The sequence below is a fragment of the Diceros bicornis genome, chromosome 9, assembly GCF_020826845.1.
Source record: "Diceros bicornis minor isolate mBicDic1 chromosome 9, mDicBic1.mat.cur, whole genome shotgun sequence".
Lineage (NCBI taxonomy): Eukaryota > Metazoa > Chordata > Mammalia > Perissodactyla > Rhinocerotidae > Diceros > Diceros bicornis.
The window spans coordinates 51,823,785-51,844,702 of record NC_080748.1 but is presented as its reverse complement, the minus strand read 5'-3'; the positions used below and the strand labels follow the sequence as shown (position 1 = coordinate 51,844,702).

Genomic DNA, 20,918 nt, shown 5'->3' with positions numbered 1-20,918 from the left:
AAGGTGTTTAATTGAAAATGTGGTATTCTGAGTCCATCATAAGTTTTCATTTCAGTCAAACAGGATATAACTCGAAAGTTTGCTTTGGGTTCTAATAAACTCTGTTATGAATTTTAGGTTTATATTGTTTGTTCACGCAAAGCAGTGAAACTTCAAAAGGGACATTATCCAGTTCTATCTCTTACATAAATCAAACTGGAAATAAGACACATTTTACAATTCAATTTAAGATCCCACTGAGACAATAATGTTGCAAGCTGTGCATTTTGCAAAGTAATATAGTAATGTCTAGTTTGCATTTTTGAAAAACCAAATTAATCACACTTTATTGAATACGTTGGAACAAACCTAAAGTTCATCTATTATTAAAAACTTGTGCAACAAACACAAACTATATTTTATACATAAAGGACAAACTCATTTATTCATTAGGATAAAACACTTGGAGTTTGCATTTTGTAACTATGAAAGAAATGACATTTGCTATCAGGCTGTTTTGAATTTTTAAAAGCTGTCTATGCATAGTAAGCTGCTTGAAAATTTATTTTAGCACGTTATGTTGTACCAAGTTTTAAAGCATCCGGATAAAAATAGAATTTAACTTAAAAACTTTGGCATAAGATAATGAAAGTCATTAAAGTAAATGATATACTTTATAGATACATCCTATACAAATTTAAAAAAATTCATATTGTGTTTTATTTTACATGTTAGCAACTTAAATAATATGATCATTTTATGGTTTTGATAAGAAAAATAAAACTCTCCCCAGGCAAAATAAAGGCTTATCAGACTCTATGATTTTATCAGCTTGAAGAAAATAAGTACTTTTTGAATGTTTATATTTGTGTGTACAATTCTATTAGGACATTATATACAGTACTGGAAATCAAATTTTTTGTGACATCATTCCGAAATTATTACCTACACGATATATATTATGTATTGTTATTTTTAAGAGGTCAGTATTGAGGTATTCTAGTGTATATAAGAATTGTGAGTAGAGGAGAAAAGTGAAGAAGAGCAAGAATGGTGGCTAAGGCTGGGATGTTTATTTTACTGGCGCATATTTTTCAATGTCAGGACAGTAAGCACTGTTTTGCTATCTGCTGATGTATATAATATTCTGTATGATAACAGTTATTTGAGGTGCTACAGAACAGTAATATACACTCTGCAAAGAATAGACATAGCAATATTAAAATACATTATTAGATTTAATTTTTCAATAAAATATTAAAACCAAACTTGCTATATTTCATAAACCTTATGATTAAATCATGAATTTGGGGGGACTATTTCCTTCTTTCTTCTACAATTGTGTCACTTAGGGAGAGTATAAAAAGAGTCCATCAACTCTGAATCTATGGAGCATGCTCTTGCTTTCATAGCAAGAACTCTATATTGCTGACTCAGAGTCACTGGTAAGCTGTGCCCTCTGTCAAGAAAGGGTAAATTATATCTCTTCACATCAAGATCTCCAAACGAGATACACATAGTTTTCCTTTTATTGGAAAAAGATTTTTTTCAGTACAAATATAAAAGGAATTAGTTTACAAGCCACTGGATTCAGATATAGGGAAGAGTATGCAGTATGTCCTCACTTAACATAATTGTTTTGTCATGTCTGGCTCTGAAGACCAATTTGTTCTTCAGTCATCATCTTCAAGTCCTCTAATGATAAAGAACACAAGATTTTTTTTTCTTTCCTGTTTTATCAGTTTTCCTGTGGCATGAAATATGAGAATCAAGATTCTTGCCCTGGTCATATCAATGTCAATGTGGTGGATGACAGAACTTGGGATGATTATTCCTGATAATGAGTTCCTTCTCCTCCTTCTGACTATCTGATACATCACTTTTATCATATCTCTCCCCTGCCGAAGATGATGACCAAACTCATCATCCTGACGTCTGAGAACTTTTATAATCTGGCCCTTGCCTACCTAATTCTTTCTGACTTCTTATGCTTTCCTAATATGTACTGCTCCAGTCAATTGAGCTACCCAGCTGTCATCTAGACCCACCATTTATGTTTGTCTTTGCCCCACTGCACAGTTAAGACAATTCTCTCACCTGGTGTGCTCTGTCATGCAGTAGGAAGGCTTTAGGACCAAGAGTCAGGCAAATAAATGTGTTCCAATCCAGCCCTTTTCCCAAAGAGTTACATGACCTTAAGCATTTAATTTAATCATTCTGAACCTCAGTTTCTTCTGCTGTAAAATGAGAGGATTGTGCTTCATGGTGCTGTCTTCTCAGGGAAGTCTTCCCAGGTACCCTCCTAAAACACATGCTTATGTGTGCACACATACATCATGTGCATGCAAAAATTCTCTTTCATCCTTCTATGACTGGTATCTCTTTTAATGTACCGTGTCACTTTATTTGTGTGCTCATTATTTTTTCTACCCGCCTGCTAACTAGAATATAAACTCACTGAGGATATAGATTTTTATCTGCTTTCTTTGCTGCTGTATTCCTAGTTCTTACAATGCCTGGCACATAATAGGTGTTTGATATATGTTAAAAGAAAGAAAGAATGAATGATTTCTGTGTCTATTTTGTACTCTAACATTCTATGATTCAAATATATACAATAATAAATAGTGTGTTATGTAGTAATGTTTAAATATAATTTCTTGCTCCTTGACCTGCATGCCCTAACATTCTTGGCATTGGTTCTCTTTATTTGATTATATTGATATTTGATTATATTGATATATTGATATTATATTTATATTATTATATATATTAATTATATATATAATATAATTATATATATAATTAATATATAATTATATTTATATTGATATTTGATTATATTGATATATTGATATTTTAAAAAATTATTTGTGTTTTCTGTCCTATTTCTATTTTTTTCTATTTGATATGACTGCATCACAATCTTAATAGTCTACTGGTTTCTTCTCCTTCCTCTCCAAGATTTTCAATATGCAGTATTAACTTGAATTTTGGATAAACAAGAACATGAAATCTTTTTCAAAGCCAGAATTTAAACATATATTAATATTAACTGAGTAAATGCACATAATGGAGTGATTTTCAAAAATCTTCACAGTCAGTAGAGACTGTGAAAATTTAAAAGTTAAGCCTTCTATTCTTAAATTTTTAATATTTTGTGAACTTATTAGATTTAAAATAGATAACAATATATAAATATACAAAAAACATCCCCCATTGTATTTATACACATAAACCACTAAAAACAAATTATTTTAGAATTTTTGTTTGTTGGTGTGTCCATAACACAATTCATTGTGAAAATGGTTCAAATATACCATAAGTTGCAATATATACTCTATTATACTCTTGAGTATATATACAGTTGAGTATACATATATACATATACATATATACATATATACTCAATATATACTCTTTGTAAAATATGGGAAGCCCATAGAACAAAATTTCAAAATTTACCAAAAAGGAAAAACAGCTTCTCCACAGACCATTTTAACCAAAGGAAGTTCTTAACATATTTAATTTGTTTTGAAAAATCATGCTTTGGCCTACAAACTGAATAGTTGTTTAATATAAACTATTTTAATTAAGCACAACGTTTAACAAGGTGTATTTATCCAGGTGTTAGGTACACCTAAATGAGAGCATCTGTGTACTGTTGACAATGGTCCTAACATTTCCTGTATAATGATGTGAGAGAATGTGTGTGGTAGAACAGACAAAAAGAAATGGCGCGATATTTAATATTGGAGGAGATATTGACATTATTTGACAGATTTTGTGATCACAACGGAAAATAATAGATCATAATAAAGTTGTTTTTTTTGTGTGTGAGGAAGATCAGCCCTGAGCTAACATCCATGCCAATCCTCCTCTTTTTGCCGAGGAAGACTGGCCCTGAGCTAACATCCGTGCCCATCTTCCTCTACTTTATGTGAGACGCTGCCACAGCATGGCCTGACACGTGGTGCGTTGGTGCGCGCGTGGGATCCGAACCCCGGGTTGCCAGCAGCAGAGCGCGCGCACTTAACAGCTACGCCACGGGGCCGACCCCAAAGTTGTTTTTTTTTTTCAGAGAGCATTTTTAAAAATTAGATAGCTATTTATTGTTCAATAATTAAGGACCCCTCCCTAGAAGATAATTATTTTTATAGGTAGAGTTCTCTTTACACTGAAAATATTTAAAATACAATAGCTTTATCACAGATAAAGATAATTTGGATAGATGTTACTTTTATAAGTTCAAGATTTTGAAAAATCCTGTTTCTCTATTTGAGCACTTTAGAGAAGATAGCAATTTCATCATTCATCATTTGTTTTTTAACAAAGCATGTGTCTTTTTAATATTGATGCTGGGAAAATTGTTTAAGAAAATAAAAATAATGATTATGAATGATTTATCCAAACACCACACTGTATTTGTGTGTGTTTCTTTTTTAAAGGAACATAAACTTGTGTTTAGTGCTTAATTCTGACAATCATTGTGTGACCTTAGGTTCATTGCATTCTCCCTTACATTCTTCATTGGTCACATTATGGTGATAATAATTATACTAGATAATTTTTAAAATAAAAAATGAATAAGGATGTTTTTACTTTATATTGACCTAAGGATGTTGATATTGTCAGAAAATTAATCCTCATTTCAAAACACACTTTCTAACCATTTTTCTTATTCTAATTCACATTGTCATACCCATCTAAAAAAGCATATTCTATCCATTTATTCTTGAGATAAAAATGAGTGCTTACATTTAATTGCTGAATTGGAGTTAAAATGTAGAAATAAAATTATCCATATTGCTGCTAATCTTCCTTAGTATTTTTTTCATTGCCAGCAACTGAAAGTTTAGTGGTCATTTTGACCTTGAAAATCTCCTGCCATGTCTGCCTATGAAAAACTGATGAAAAGTGCTTTGAATAGTATGTCTTCACTACATATAATAGAAGCTATGGAAAGAATGATTTGGTTTCTTATAAACAGTAGCTTTCAACAGGCCTGCCATCTGCATGTAATCTACCACTATAATATAATATTGTTTCAAGAGTTCTTCAAATTTGCTGAGTTCTTTGTGATATGTGTTCTCTCGATCTAAAGCTGCCTCTCTCCATAATGTTCTTAAACGGGACCTTGTAATTACTGAATATTATAATTGTTTATCATTTTACAAGTTGGACCAGTGACATCTTTTTAAACTATGCTTAGTTATATCTATTTGTTTTTTTGTCTCTGTTTAGGCTGTCTACCTAAATAGTAGTTAGGACTGTTAAATCTTTAAATCTAATCATAATGTTCTACATTCATTCATTTAGTATTAATTGAGGGCCCAAGATCTGAAAGGCATTCGTGTTGATCATCTTATTATAAAGAATATTATAGCTTAGAAGTAAGTGAGAGACTTGAATATTACAAACATGCATTGACACCGTTTTGTGCTAAGAATGTACCGTAGGAGTCATACACCAATGTTTACTTATTCCTGCTCGGCTTCTTAGACTTCTTCTTCTTTAATCATCCGGCCTGGCTTATATGGGACTTATTCTGTGGCTTACGGTAGGAATACACTTTTAGTAGAAATACTTTTATACATCCTATGCCCTCTTCAAGCATCATGGCCTAATCTCCTACCTACAAATCTAATACATAGAAATCTTCCTCACTGGGCATCTGCTCTTCTTCCAAATTTCAGTCCCATATTTCTAACTGCTTTTAGTCAATCTCTGTTTGACTATTCCTGCAATATCTCGCATTTAACAAATCCAAAATTGAACTGATTTTTATTCATTGTTAAACCTGATCTTCCTCATAAAGGTGATTAAAAGCTTGGATTGTGAATTCAGAATTCCAAGATCTAAATCCTGGGGCAAGTTAAATCAATCTTTATAATACTAATATCCATTTACCTCAGCATTTCTAAGGATTCATTGAGATAGTACATATAAAAGCTTAACACAATGCTGGACACATTGAAAGAAGATGATGCATGTTAGATATCATCATCATTATCATCATTATTGCCTTACTAGTGATATCACCACATACCCAATTGTTAATCTAGATACTCATCTTTCACATTTTATTCTCTTCATTTCCATCAGTATCCAAATGATTACCAAGTTCTATTAAGTTTATTTCCAAAATACCAAACATATTTTCCATTCTTCATCTTCTCTATCTTTCATTCCAGTCAAAGGATAAAATTATGTTCATATATGCTATATCTGTGTATCTCTCTTCCACACTATAAGCTGCTCAAGAACAAAGGCTATAGCTTATCATTTTTGAATGCCACATTGAAGTTTACCACATGTGAAGTAAGGATTGATCTGGGTTTGCAGCTCTCAACTCAAGAACTGACTAAGAGTTAGTCCTACTTTGTTAAATGCTGAGGATACAGTGATGAGCAAAAGAGACATAGATCTGACCACGTGGCACTTACATTAAGACAAGAAATGTTGGGTCTTTTTCTTTCTTTCTTTCTTTTTGCTGAGGAAGATTCACTCTGAGCTAACATCTGTGCCAATCTTTCTCTATTTTGTGGGTCGCTGCCACAGCATGGCTGACAAGTAGTGTAGGCCTATGTCTGGGATCTGAACCCCGCGAACCCCAGCGTAGGAAGCGGAGTGCCCCGAACTTAACCACTAGGCCAAGGGGCTGGCCCGCTGTTGGGTCTTTTTTTTTTTTTTTAAGGAAGATCGGCCCTGAGCTAACATCTGCCAATCCTCTTCCTTTTGCTGAGGAATACTGGCCTTGGGCTAACATCCGTGCCCATCTTCCTCTACTTTACATGGGACGCCGCCACAGCTTGACAAGCGTTGCGTCAGTGCGCGCCCAGGATCTGAACCAGCGAACCCCGGGCCTCCGCAGTGGAGCACATACACTTAACCGCTTGCGCCCCTGGGCCGACCCCGTGTCTTTTTCTTAATAGCAATGGGAAACAATTGAAGTCGTCTAAGCAGGGGAGTAACAGTGTAAGATTTATTTAAAAGTTATGATGGTCCTTGAATCTGACTACAGCAGCAGATATACAAGGTACAGATGAATTACATAGATGAAATCAATAGGACATGAAAAGGAATTGGACTTTGGTGGTACACAGTGAGAGAGGAGGAGAGAAAGATGATTCTTAAGTTTCTGGCTTATACAACTAGCTGGTGATGTCTTTCTTTGAGGGTAACCAGGTTTGAGAAGAAGATAATTTAACACTTAGATCCACACATATGAGAAATATCGAGATAATTCCCATGAGCATGCCATCCTACCTATGAGAGTTTTATGCTTTTTGGAAAATTCAATAACAGTTTTGGCTCAAGTGAGAAGATTTTTCAATTTCGGCATGAATAATTTAAAATTGAAAACATTGTATAAAACAGTGAAAATTAAAACTGGTATTTACTGACCACAAGCAACACTTACACATGAACATAAGATTGTTGATATTGTATACCGTGACATTGATTACTAACAGTATAGAAAGTATATTAAGTTGAAATTTTATTTGATGTAATTGTAAATCCATAGGGAAATTACAATATCCTCAGAGAGGAGAATTTCTAGTTCATTTGTTTGCCTAATGGAAAAATAATTTGATGAGCTAAAGTGGGAAAAGGTAGAAATTCATTGACTTTGGCAATGAGAAAGGTTAAAAGATGCAGTTAACATGGGTACATTATACCAAACTCCTTTATTTTGAAGAATTTTGTGAATATATTTTAGACTGGAAAGCTTAAATATGTTCCTAGTATTGTTATTTCTACACTGTCCATAATAACATTATTACTTTAGCTGTGTAAATTAACCAATCTGTTGCAATATCATCACTTCCACTGAATAGAAACATTTGGCTCTTGCTTACAATTATCTTGTAAACCATATCAACAACACATCCAAATATTTAGTCAATACAAATTAATGTGGCTACGATTTCTTTCCTTTTACTGAGTCCTTTGCAACTGTTTACCCAGTCTGAGTCTGCATTTGTTTTGTTCTGTTTTGGAGATCTATTTTACCTGGGTAACACTTAGAGCGTGGTGCTAACGAGTCAAAGAAAACAGCAACATCAAAAAGCAAAGTGTTTTCTGATATAATTATCTCTGTCTTCTCCACATAAAGTATTTGACCTTTTATCTTTATAGTAATGGCCCTCCTTCTTTTAGTTTAATTTGCATCAAAACTTTCTGGAGTTTGGTATGAAGTGAGGGAAAATACATAAAGTATCTCATTCTGTATATAATAATTTATTCTAATCATTTTCATGAGTTCAAAATCAAGGCTATTTAAACTGGAAATCATTTTCTCAAGTTTCCTAATGCCGTTCTAGTTTTCCGTGGTTCCCCAAAGGCTCTCAGGATAATTATGTTTTAGTAATGTCTGCCTTTTCTTTAAGGATCCTTTCATGTGTTCTATCTGAGATTAGTGACTTGAACTTCAGCTCTGATTTTAGTTCGTTTCTTATTCTTTCTAGTTCAACAATTATTACCCATGGTAAAGAATATTTAAGCAAAATAAAAAAAATAAGCATTTCCGATTTCCAGTATTTGGTGTGCCACTTTGTGCAGCGTGTTGACTTATGCCACTTTCGACAACTTTGTGGAATATCTACGGCAGTGCAGATAGCTCAACTTGGCGAAGAAATTTAGCTATTACCATAGTTGTGATGAGTCCAAGGATACTAATAGCACCAGTATTATGTTAACACCATTACATATTTAGTAAAATGTATCAAAACAGCTCTGCCTTCAAAAGAAAACATCACAGATAAAATAGAAGCCCCCTTGTATGGAAAGAGTTTTCAAGTCCTAATTAACAAAGGTAACACAGAGTAAGGTTTAGTTAATGGTAGATAGCTAAAGAAAATATGTCTAATTATTTCTGGGAAAGTAACATGTTTTCCTAAATGACTCATTTATTGATAGTGGGATAGTTAGAATTCATGACAATACTATTCTTTCTCTCTAAGAAAAAAATTAGTTGATGTCGGAACATCAGCTAAGCAAGATTGGTTACATGTCAGCCAACCAGTTCTGTTTTTCCCCAGAACTTCCAAATCAAACATGCTATGTGTGCAAATATAAATTTTAGACTCTGAAAATGGCCTACTCTGTGGGCATTATTTTGCAATACCAATTAGGAGGCATTTGTGGTGTTTTCTTTGCTAAACCACTGTTCTTAAACTGCAACATTTTAAATTGAGCCCTTAATTAATTGTGTACCCCTAAAAGATTGCTTTTTCCTCATTTTAAAGTAGAGCAATTTGATGAAGTTGAACCAAAACACCAGAAGATTTCAGTGTTTCTATATGCTAAAGTAGATCAACTTTGCTCAGATCGTTATCCAGAAAAAGATTTAAAGATTACATTACAATAACTCATGAGAGGACTGTTTCTCTTATTTATGCAAAATACTAGTATTACTGCTGTCATTTTATATCTCATTTCTTATTAGGGTGAAGTCAATCCCCTAAAAGATAATAACTTCTTTATTGTCACCTATCTCTGAAATAACAGCTGCACATCTGTAGCACCTGTGACTGGTATTTACTTTTACTTAGTAGTCTTGTTTCCATTGTTAAGATGGCATTGACATCCTTCTGAGTGGTCTCCAATGGAATGGAGTAAATGCCTGCTCTTGCCATCATTTTCATTGTAAACAAATCTTGACAATGTCAGGTTCCTGTCACAGTCTATCAGTGTCACTCACTAAACAGTGGTGTGACCGTTAGTCCCTTTGAGATTTGCCTCCTTTATCAGGGTCAGCCTGTGGGAAAAGTTGAACAAATGGTTACCTGTCACCTAGGCATAAAGGATAATAATATTTAAATGTACTTTTACTATTTTAATGCATTGTAGTTTAAAAGGCATTTATTTTTTTCAGGTCACTTAATTTTGTGAATGATTATTTTACATGCATTCTATCCAAAATTCATGAAAAAATACCGTCGACTTCTCTTTTGGAACCTATTCCTCATTAGATATATTTAGGATTCAATAATAAATATAATTATTTGGGCTCAGGTTATGATTAGTGCCACTCAAACACATATCCAATTTTTTTTTTTTTTTAATTTAAGAGAAGCAGTAATATCTTTCCCAAAAACATTTTCCATTTCCTTTCCTACCTAAAAATTGTGTTCCAAAAAACAAAGTGATCTTCTTTCCTTTACTCATGATTATCTCCACATTTAATCATTCTTTAATTTTTTTATTCATGGTAGTCTTTTTTCTTTGAACTTCGGTCTCAATCACTAATTTAATGTTTCAGTTGATTTGTAAAATAGCATTTCAAATGTTGAGCCTTCACATTTCTTTTCTCTTATTTCAGTTTATTTACAAGAATCAGTTACCAAAATTTTATTTATAATATAGCTATATTTGTTGTTGGTTCTATTGAATATACTATGTAACAGATATTAAATAGAATTTTTTCTGTGGCCCCATACAAGTACAAAAGGTACCAGCTACTCCTCATTTTGAAGAAAGTAAAAAACTATTGGTAATTATTAATAGTGGCTGAACCAGCATTGCTGTCTTAATATCACTCCAGACTCCACAAACATCCTCCTCCTCCGTTTATAAGAGGGGACAACACCGGGGAGAGGGGAATTGAAGAAATCATTGTAGTGAAGCGACAGCACCTAATGGAGAGGGCTGTGGCTTTGTGGTCCCTTTTTGAGAGTCCTTCCTCACCACCAAGTAAAAGGAAGGGAGTTCCAAGAGAATTACTCAAAGGTTACAGATGCTTCCACTTCATTTCCTAGCTGGATTTCTGCTTTGATGTGAACTGCTGATCTGTTTTCTGTAAATATTGGAGCAGGAGGATGAAGAATTGAGGAGGGGTGGCAGGGTATACAGAGTGGACATTGTTGGAACAAGAGGACCCACACCAAGAGAAGGATCTTAGGATCAAAAGGCAAGGGCAGTTTAGGGAGCTTAGAAGAGCAGGAAGCTGAATATTCATTGTCAGGGACTTGTGCTGTTAGGAGGCTCCTCTACAAGACACCTTTAAAGGATCAGACATGACTTAGTAGGAGATGCTTAGCATTTAGGCACCTGCCACGTTTAAGATGTCAGTGGCCAACAGGAACAGCTTGGTTAGGAGACCTTTAGCCTACTACCCAGTTGAAGGAGAGGAGGAGGATGGGTGAAAAGCTATCCCAGCCCCTCTGTCTTCCAGGCACTTAGGCTCTAGGACTGGCCAGTGCTGATGGACACGAGGAAGCAGAGCTGACTGTTAACTAGAATGTATTTTTTTATACTCAAAATTTGCTCAAGGTTATTCAGGGGCAGAAAAGGGACCCTTGACAGAGCATGCTTGAAGGCAGTAATTAGAGGAAAAATAAAACCATTTTATATTTGTAACCCATTAATTCTTGCTGTTTGATAACTTGGTTACCCTTAGAGTAGGGATGGCTTTCAAAATTTAAGAGATTCTCCCCAAAGTAGTGTATTTCTGTGTTTAAAACCTAGTCTATCATTAAATATGTATCACAAAAAATAATAAAAATATAAAATTGGGGCGAGCCAAGAAAAATAGTCTGAGCTCATAAAAAGACAGAGATAGTACATCATTCTGTTTGCTTTTTCAGCATCTATGTTTTAATGTCGAGGCGGGGAGAGTGTAAGGAGGGGGGCGAGAATCTCCCATACCTAGTCCGTACAAATTTGAATTTCAGTTAACGCTAAATCTTAAGATCACCTTGCTTGTCCCTGAGAAATACACATCTTTTACACGAAAGGAAAACTAAGCACACACAATCACTTTTTGTATGTAAGTTCCATGTATTTGAATATGTAATTATTGATAAATTCTTAATGCCAGTATAATTAGGCAGAGTAAATTGTTTCAGATTATATAAATGCATAATTAACAGTTTTTAACTAGAGACAAAATTGGTAAGGAGGTGCTAATTTCAATTTTCTCTCGTACATTCATGTACCCACTTACACCTGGCTGCTGCAAGACTGTACACTTGTTAATTTTTACCCCACCAAAATCATGCCATAGCATTGGTAACTGGCCTTCACGGTTCTTATGGTTCCAGTACTTAATTTCATCATAGCAGCTCCCTGTGTGTTCTGCTGTCAGGAGTGCAGATCTGCTTATACCTGTGTAAACAGGTCTAGCCTGAGACTGTTCCAGTGATTCTCCACAATCTGTGTGTAGGACTAGGTATGGGAGATCCTTTCCCTTTAGTCCTTTCCCTGCGACATTAAATATGATTATAGATTCTAAGTAATCAGACAGCTGGGTGCACTATCTGAGTCTTTTCATGAGCTCATGACCATTTTCCTTGGCTCAAAACTATTTTATATTTTTAATGTATTTTATGGGTTTTTGCATACATGCCTCAACACCCTATCATAGTACACAGTATATTCTTTGAGGATACTAGGGCTATATTAACTTCATCTTTTTATTCCACTATAAAGTCAAAGAAACAGTCTGATTCTACAAGAATGGAAGAGGAGAAATGAATCAGTTCTTTTCTGTTTCTCTCTAACTCCTTGTATCAAATATTGGAATTTTTCTTATGTGTTGAATCTTTTGTCTCTTCCAAGTTTTCATGTAGTCATAATAGTAAACTTTAATCTTAAAGGTAATATATGTGTGTGTTTATGTTTGTATGTAGGCATAGTATATATATACTGGCTTATATCACTAAATATATTGGCTTAAACCAAAGCATTTGCAATTATACATTTAATAACTATGGGCATGTCTTGTTCTGAAGTGGTCTATATTCTGTTCTTATTTATTCATGCTAATAGAGGAGAAGGATGTTATAAATAATGCAAAAATCACTTACAGCTGACTTGGTTATATATTGTATATTTTTCATGAGACTTAGTTTCTTAATTGTTTGCTCTATTTATTACCCAAATGAGCTAACATCATGAGTATTTAACAAATGATGATTGGCAGAGATGGCTAGGAGCATTTATGTAGTGGGAAAATCCAATCTACTATTATAAACTTGGTATGGAAAATTCACTTATGGATGATTGATATTTACCCTTATACAAGGGACTGATATCCTGTGATGCAAAAGAGATGTGAAAATAGATAGCCTTTTGTCTATAATCTGTTTTAAGAATAATTTAATCAGAATTTTAGCTTAATACTATACACGATAATGTAAAAAAATACAATTTTACTGCTTCTCTGCTGATGTGAGCGAGAAATTGAAATATATTTGGAAAAATTACTCTTTCCCACTTATTAACTGGTAATCAAGATTCAAATAAAAGAAGAAACTAGTTTAAGTGAACAGAAAAACAAAAGTAGATAATAGGTATAAACAGAACTAAAACTGAATCCAAAATAATTAATGTGAATATTTTTCTCTATCCATATAGCAGTTAATTATCCTCAAATAGGCAATGCACTATGAAAATTTAATCCTTGCTTTTGTTGAATAATTTAAATGAAATATAACATATAGAGAAAATTATCTATTATAAATTTCCAGTGCAGTTTTCATATTCAAATAATATTTATTCCAAAATGTTAATCCTATTTCCAGTAGTCACTGATCATGCCTCAACTTTTTTGTGTGTGTGTGTGAGGAAGATTGGCCCTGAGCTAACATCTGTTGCCAATCTTGCTCTTTTTTTTTGCTTGAGGAAGATTCACCCTGAGCTAACATCTGCACCAGTCTTCCTCTATTTCGTATGTGGGACACCGCTACAGCATGGCTTGATAAGCAGTGGACAGGTCTGTGCCCGGGATCCAAATCTGTGAACCCTGGGTAGCTGAAGCCGAGTGCGTGAACTTAACCACTACACCACCGGGCCAGCCCCTCAATTCTTGTTTTAACTGACAACATAAAAGTAAATATGTGATGAAAAAATTTGGACTTTGATAAAGGCAATGTAAAGAGGAGATATTTAAAATGTTTGGCCACTGAATATTTTTGACATCATACGTTCAAAAATTCACGTATTTATAGTTTTTGCATATTTGACTAGGATCTTCGTATAAGTGTCAAAAAAAGTCATGAGTAGACAAATAAGGTATATAAATTTGTGAGTATGAAAGTGAACTTTTTTATATCACAGCGTAGGCGCAAGCTGGAGAAATTTCTTTTATGTGAGTCATTTCTGTATGAAGCTATAAACTTTTTTTTTAGCCAAAAGCTGTCATGGTTTCTTGTAAAATAATAAAGATAATAAAGATATCCATTTTAATTGATTCTTTTCATTGTTTAATAAAATCGCTTTGTTTGATTGCTGAAGAATTTGAATTGAGTTTTCATTACCCACTTCTGAACAATTTACTCTAAGATCCAGACAGTATTGAGCTAATGAGTTTGAATTTATATTGAACCTTAACTGTCTTCATGAAGTAAATGGAAAAAAATCATGGCAGTAACTAAGTATTCTTCATTAAAAACTATGTCGTAGAGATTTTACAGTGAGGCTTTTAATAGAGCTAAAGCATTTAAATTGGAGTTTTACCAACTTTGCTGTTTCTAAGCATATGCTATGAAAATATGGTTTCTTTTTCTTGTTTTAAGAAATGAAAATTCATAAGCTCACAAGGATATTACAGAAATTTTGTTTCAAGTTGGTAGTTTGTATATTCAACAGTTTCAGTTAAGCATTAATATTAAAATAATTTAATTTGGGGACATGTCTAAATTGAAATGATTTATAAACACCTTCTAAGGAGTATCTTATTAAGGCGTTTCAAGAGCTATTTAAACGTAAGACATGGCCACCAATATTGAAATGCAAGTCCTCAAATATACTGTTTTGACTTTGGCACTAGATATTGCCACAATCACAAACTTATGTTTCTCTGTAGTTGAAAACAAGTGATGTATATGTTGATCACACACATTTAAATTATTGCTTTGACATTATTATCTTTTGTAAAGTGATCTTTTGAGTTCTCTGTACTATGTCTAACCAAGTTGGGCATTTAATGATTTCATGTTTAGGATTTGCTGTGGAATTGAGGGATTTTAATACAAGGATAACTTTGCATTCTTTAACTATCACAGTGCTTCAGTTCCAAGAAGTAAGTAATTCTCTAGGTATGTGATAGAACCCATTTTATATTAAGTTGGTTAGTCATACAAGATTAGACTCCACAGATAGGCTAATTGTTATAGAAATGTTATTTTTCAAAAAAATTTAGGACCTACCTAAGAAATAGAAAAACAAAAAGAAAATATGGTTTAGGTGAAATTTACTTACTTGAGCTTATTTCCCAAGAAATCACTTGGCCAATCTCCAAATGGGATATGCTTTTTTAAAAACCTCATTTCAAATTAGTCATTAGAAGATTTGGAATAATATTGTACCCAAACAATTTATATTCATTCCCCACTGGCAGCAGTGATAGTTCTTGGGATAAGGAAACATTGTACTCTTCCCCACCCCAGGGATCTCAGCCTTCTTTTACCTACCCCCGCATACCTGGAGTGCGTATCCTTCCAGTTAGTCATCCTCTCCACCATCTTCGGCAGAGTTACCTTCTGCCAAATGGTATAATGGCATTTTTTAGCACTAAAAATGAAAGTTGCAAAGAAAAAATTTATCTAATTATCAAATAGTAAAATATAGGACATAATAGATACACTTCATTTAAATAACTAATCGTGATGTTAAAGAAAATCCTATTATTTTAAACAAGAATTAGACTGATCAGAAGAATAATATAGCAAAGAAATGACCATTTGTATTGAACACATGAAGGATGGTGATGTGATAACACATGCCACCAAACTAGTTAGCTTTACGCCTAATTTCCCTAAGTGATGAGTGGAGTATTGTTGCATACAAAAAGGACAAATATTTTTCCTTTGACTGTCATTATTAGAATATTTTGAATGCTTCCATTTTTAATGATTTATGTTCTTAACCATTTTAATAAAGGAGATATACCATGTTTCATAGTTTTATTTGAACAGAACGGTGATGATATATGTGTATTTTTTATAGGACTGGAACTTCCTTTTATGATGATGCCCCACCCTCTAATTCCTGTCAGCCTACCTCCAGCATCTGTCACCATGGCAATGAGCCAGATGAACCATCTCAGCACCATTGCAAATATGGCGGCAGCAGCACAAGTTCAGAGTCCCCCATCCAGAGTTGAGACGTCTGTTATTAAGGTAATTGTTTTCTCACATGATTGTTTTAGCTTATGCTAAATATCATCTTAAGCCACCATCTTTCAATCCAGTTTTCTTATTTCTCAAGTTCTAGCTTGTGGAATAATTCTAACTCCTGACAGCTAAGTCAATAGGTAGTGAGAAAAGTCACTTATAGCAATTAGAACCAGGGGTACAATATATAGGCAGGCTAGGCTAATTTTAAGTTCTCTGTTGTATCTATTAAGAGAGAGATGAACATAGGAAATTAAATGATATATTTCAAATTGTGTGTCTGCTTGTATCTAAGGTTGTGTGTGTGTGTGCAGGGGGGTGGATGCATGCGTGCATGTGTGTGTATGTTCGTGTGGTATTATGAGGTGTGGAAAATGTACTTGATTTGTTTTCAGAAGACCAGAAGGGTGAAATTATGGGTCTGTCACTTATTAGCTATGTTGTCTTGGGGATGTAACTCAATCTTTCTGATTCTTTTCTAAATCTAAAAAATGGATAACACAGTGTGGATGTAAAAACTAAACAAACTAATAAAATTTCAAGTTTTTTATAAATTCAAAAATACACTGTAAGTGGAAGATAATATTACTGTTATACATACATCACATATATGTGTATTTACACAATTCTCTCTCTCTTTGTGTGTGTGGGTTATGTGTATACCTTAAATGTGTGTGTATACTTTTTCATTCATATATTTATAATGTATATTTAAATCAAAGTACTTTACATGCATTGTTAAAATATGTTATTAATTTTTAAACTAAGTAAAAGATACCTCATGCTGCGTTATCCTTATTTGACATAATCATTACCTCCCTTTTCTGAATATAATACACTTGAATTTAGGGGAGCCTCTGGAGCCTGTTTTAATTCTCATTCATTGTTGACAGAAGTGCAAAATGGTACAGCCATTTGGGAAGACAGTTTTGTGGTTTCTTACAAAACTAAACATAGTCTTACCATAGGATTGTATGATATTTAACCAGCTCCTTGGTATTTACCCAAAGGAATTGAAAACTTATGTCCATACAAAAACTTGCACATGAATATTTATAGCAGCTTTTTTTGTAATTGCCAAAACTTGGAAGCAACCAAGATGTCCTTCAGTAGGTGACTGGATAAAAAAATTGTGGTACATTCATATGTTATGACTTTGTTAAATTAACATTTGCCAAGTGGTACACAGAGTGCCTGATGGTGAGCCATGGTTCAACAACAGACTACAAGATAAATTGAAATAGAGAAGTTTATTACTCACAATCCTGGAGGAAGTACCCGGCATGCATCCAGGGACCACATGGGGAGGTCGAGGCAGAGTGCAGACAGTGATAGTGAGGCAAGACCTGGGGCACGTGGGAGAAGTACTTTGGGATTCCCAGGCTAAGGGTGGATTGGTCAATTCAAACCAAAAGAGCAGGGTTTTGCTAAGCCCCGGAGAGGTCTTATCTAAAAGGAGACTGTTGATCACAAGAGCTGTTGAGGAAGTCCTATCAATATCACAATTATCAGGGACTTAACATTTGCTTGTGACTCTGTGGCTGCTATCTAGGACATGTGCTTGCATGAGGGGGTTGGTGTCAGTTTAAGGTCCCTGTAGGCCACTTGGCCAAACAAAATGGATGCCTAGGCAGCAATACAATGGAGTAGCTTAACTAAACTCTTGACACCATACAATGGAATATTATTCAGAGCTAAAAAGAAATGAGTTATCAAACCATGAAAAGACATGGAGGAAACTTAAATGTATTCTGCTAAGTTAAAGAAGCCAGGCTGAAAAGCCTGCACAGTGTTTTCTTTGATTCCAAGTGTATGGCGCTCTAGAAAAGGCAAAACTATGGATATATTAAAAGGATCAGTAGTTGCCAGTGGATGGGAGTGCGGGATGAATAGGCAGAGCACAGGGGATTTTTAGGGCAGTGAAAATGCTCTGTATCACGCATCATGTCATTATGATGGACACGTCATTATACATTAAAAAAAGGGTCTGTTACTACTTATGTAGAGTGTTGAATAATATACAAATAGCAATTTTTCTTATAATACTGGCTCTGTAAACAAAAGATGTGAACTAGTTCCTCATATCATTTTTCTGAAGTATGCTTACCAGAGGAAAAATAATAAAAAATATTACAGAAGACCCAGATTAACTTCTTAAAAATCTTTACCTGAGAGAAGACCAATGAATGCTACATTGTCATCAGCCAAGAACTGGGAAGAAAACTTTTAAAAATTCTTCTTTATTCTGAGTGACTTTTAGAGGGTTCCTTTGTCATCAGAAGACTTGTTAATCAATGTATCACTGTGTAATTCAATTTATGATCATTTTTAGGAATAGTTATTACTGAGAATTCAACATGCTCATCGCCTCTCCCATTGAAGTTACCTAGAGGAAGGTTTTGGCTGAAGAAAAAAAGCCTAAGTGTTCCCATCATTGTACTTGATGGCTACTTTTTAAAAAATTAAAAAATATTAGTTACAAGGAGTGATTATTCTCATTGTTCAAAATATAGTAATAATTACTATAATCATCTTCATAATATTAATTATATAATTTTTCTTTTCAAAACTGAGAACTTTTTTTACTTTTCATTTAGATAAGATTTAGATTCAGAGACAAAGTAAAAATATGACAGAAGATCAGATTTTAGCAGTTAAAAATCATAATGAGTGACTTATGAACTGTAGATAATTTGGACATGAGCTGGTGGCTATGGATCCAAAAGACTCCAGTTACATCAAGAGGCTTGATTTATTTTATTTTTTCAATATATTTATATTTTAAAAATAGTTCATGCTGCATCAAATGTTAATTAGGTTACTCAGATAGTGAAGCTTCCTTTAATAAATCCTTGGTTGTCAAAGTTTAGGTAAGTAGGAGGAAGCAGTTGGGTTTCCTCTGGAAGGCGTCTTTAGAAAACAATCTAGATTATTGGAAAGTCAGCAACATTCCTGTGGTGTCTTAAATTAAGGTTAGGAATGGAGAGGAGGGAGATAGAGAGAAAGGAAGGAAATACGCAAAAAGAGAATAAGAAACTGAGAGAGCTCTGTGTCTTGAAATGTGTGCCAACATCTCCCAAGTTATAGTGATATCCCACTTCCTAGTCTCTTGGGGCAAATATTTTCAGACACTTGGCTACAGATAGATTAAAGGAAATTCTGGACTTTTGAATGTGGTGGTGGTGTAAATGGTGTTAGTAGCTAAATAGGAAACAATAGCCGTAACTGAGAATGATTAGAGAAAGTAAAAGTTGATTGTGTTAATTGCCAACATCAAAGTGAAATTCAACTGGCCATTGTGGAAGTTCTGAAAGGCCTATTTGCCCTTTTCCTTTGAGGCTGGCTGTCTTTGTAGCTTCAAATTTGGTGCCGATAGGTAAAGATTATAGAAAGTAGACATGTTTCAAAAATCAGATGAGACAATTCTAATATTTTTTGGTAAAGATATTGAGGATATGGCCTCAGGGAATAGTGTCTTTATGGAATTCCAAATACTAGGGAAAACAAGTTAGTAAATCAACTTGTCTAAATTTATATATAGTAGATTTTATAGTACAAGCAGGATTTAGTAAACTCACATGATATATATTAGTTACACTTAATTTGGGGGAAATTCTTATTTTCCCCAAAGAAAATGGTTGACTCCTATGTCACATTACATACTATGGGGCCCAAGTGGGCAATTAGAATACTGCCTGCAAGTTTGTTTGCCTGAAGAGATTCTAATTATGAAGGTCAATTAAAAGTGAAATGTTAAATACCAAAGATTTATCTCCATCTGAAGGAAAGATAAAACAACACTAGAAATAGCCTTGGAAAGGAAAATAGAAGTTTGAGGGATCTTCCACGTGCTGGAGTGTACCATTTATAGTAATGACAAGAATTAAAATTAAAACTCAACCTAAATAAGAATGGCAATAAGAATTTGTAGAATAGAAGACAAGCAAGAACATAGTTCTCAGAGTCACATTTTAAAATATTCTTCCTGCTACGTGTTTCTATGAGGTAAAGGAGCCCCAATGATTTTCTCATAAACCTGTTTATGAAAAGGGACTTACCAGTACAAACAGTGGAGCAGGGTCTGAAAGTTGCTATCCTTGGCCAAAGTCCACCCTGCTGCCAGTTTTTGTATGGACCATGAGTTAAGAATGGTTAACATTTTTAAATGTTTGGGGAAAAAAAGAAAAAGAAGAATAGTCTTCCATGACACATGAAAATTATATGAAATTCAAACTTTAGTGTCTATAAATAAAATCTTTCAGAACTTAGCCACACTCTTTAATTTACATAATGTCTACGGCTAGTGTCAGGTACAAAGGCAGAGTTGAGTAAAATATTTACTAGCTGGCTCTTTACAAAAAAAATTTGCTGAGCGCTGCGTTAGAGCTCTGATTAACTCAAACCCATGTGAATCTTAGGCTTCAAATAATTGAGGCAGCTCAAACTAAACTCTCAAACACTATAGAGCCATATTTGGTGTTGAAAAAAAAAAGAAGAAATTAAAAGCATTGAGGAAAAGAAAATTATATAGATGAATAATGCTGTTATTTGCTTTAAATATAAACCTTCTTGATGGAGTCTGCCAAAGTATTAAATTCAGACTTTCTCTGGCTGATTGTCATGGAATACTGGAAATATTTTAGTGAGATAACTTTGAGGAGGAAGTGGGCATATACTGTGTAGACAATAATAATTCTAATTCAAATCCCTAATAGCCAACTATCTGTAACAATATATTAAATTATGATAAGCTCTGTATTAGTCTATTACGTGTTAGAAACACCCATATATTTTTAGTGTTTAACATTCATAGAACGT

At 33.9% G+C, this 20,918-nt stretch overlaps 1 protein-coding gene across 1 annotated transcript in view; it reads left to right on the top strand.

Annotated features, from left to right (window-relative positions):
• Positions 1-20,918, top strand: part of DACH1 (dachshund family transcription factor 1) — a 409,856-nt gene that overhangs the window by 264,011 nt on the left and 124,927 nt on the right. Inside the window, exon 4 of the mRNA XM_058548287.1 lies at positions 15,934-16,106. Coding sequence (XP_058404270.1) covers positions 15,934-16,106 — 173 coding nt within the window. The remainder of the gene's footprint in view (positions 1-15,933; positions 16,107-20,918) is intronic.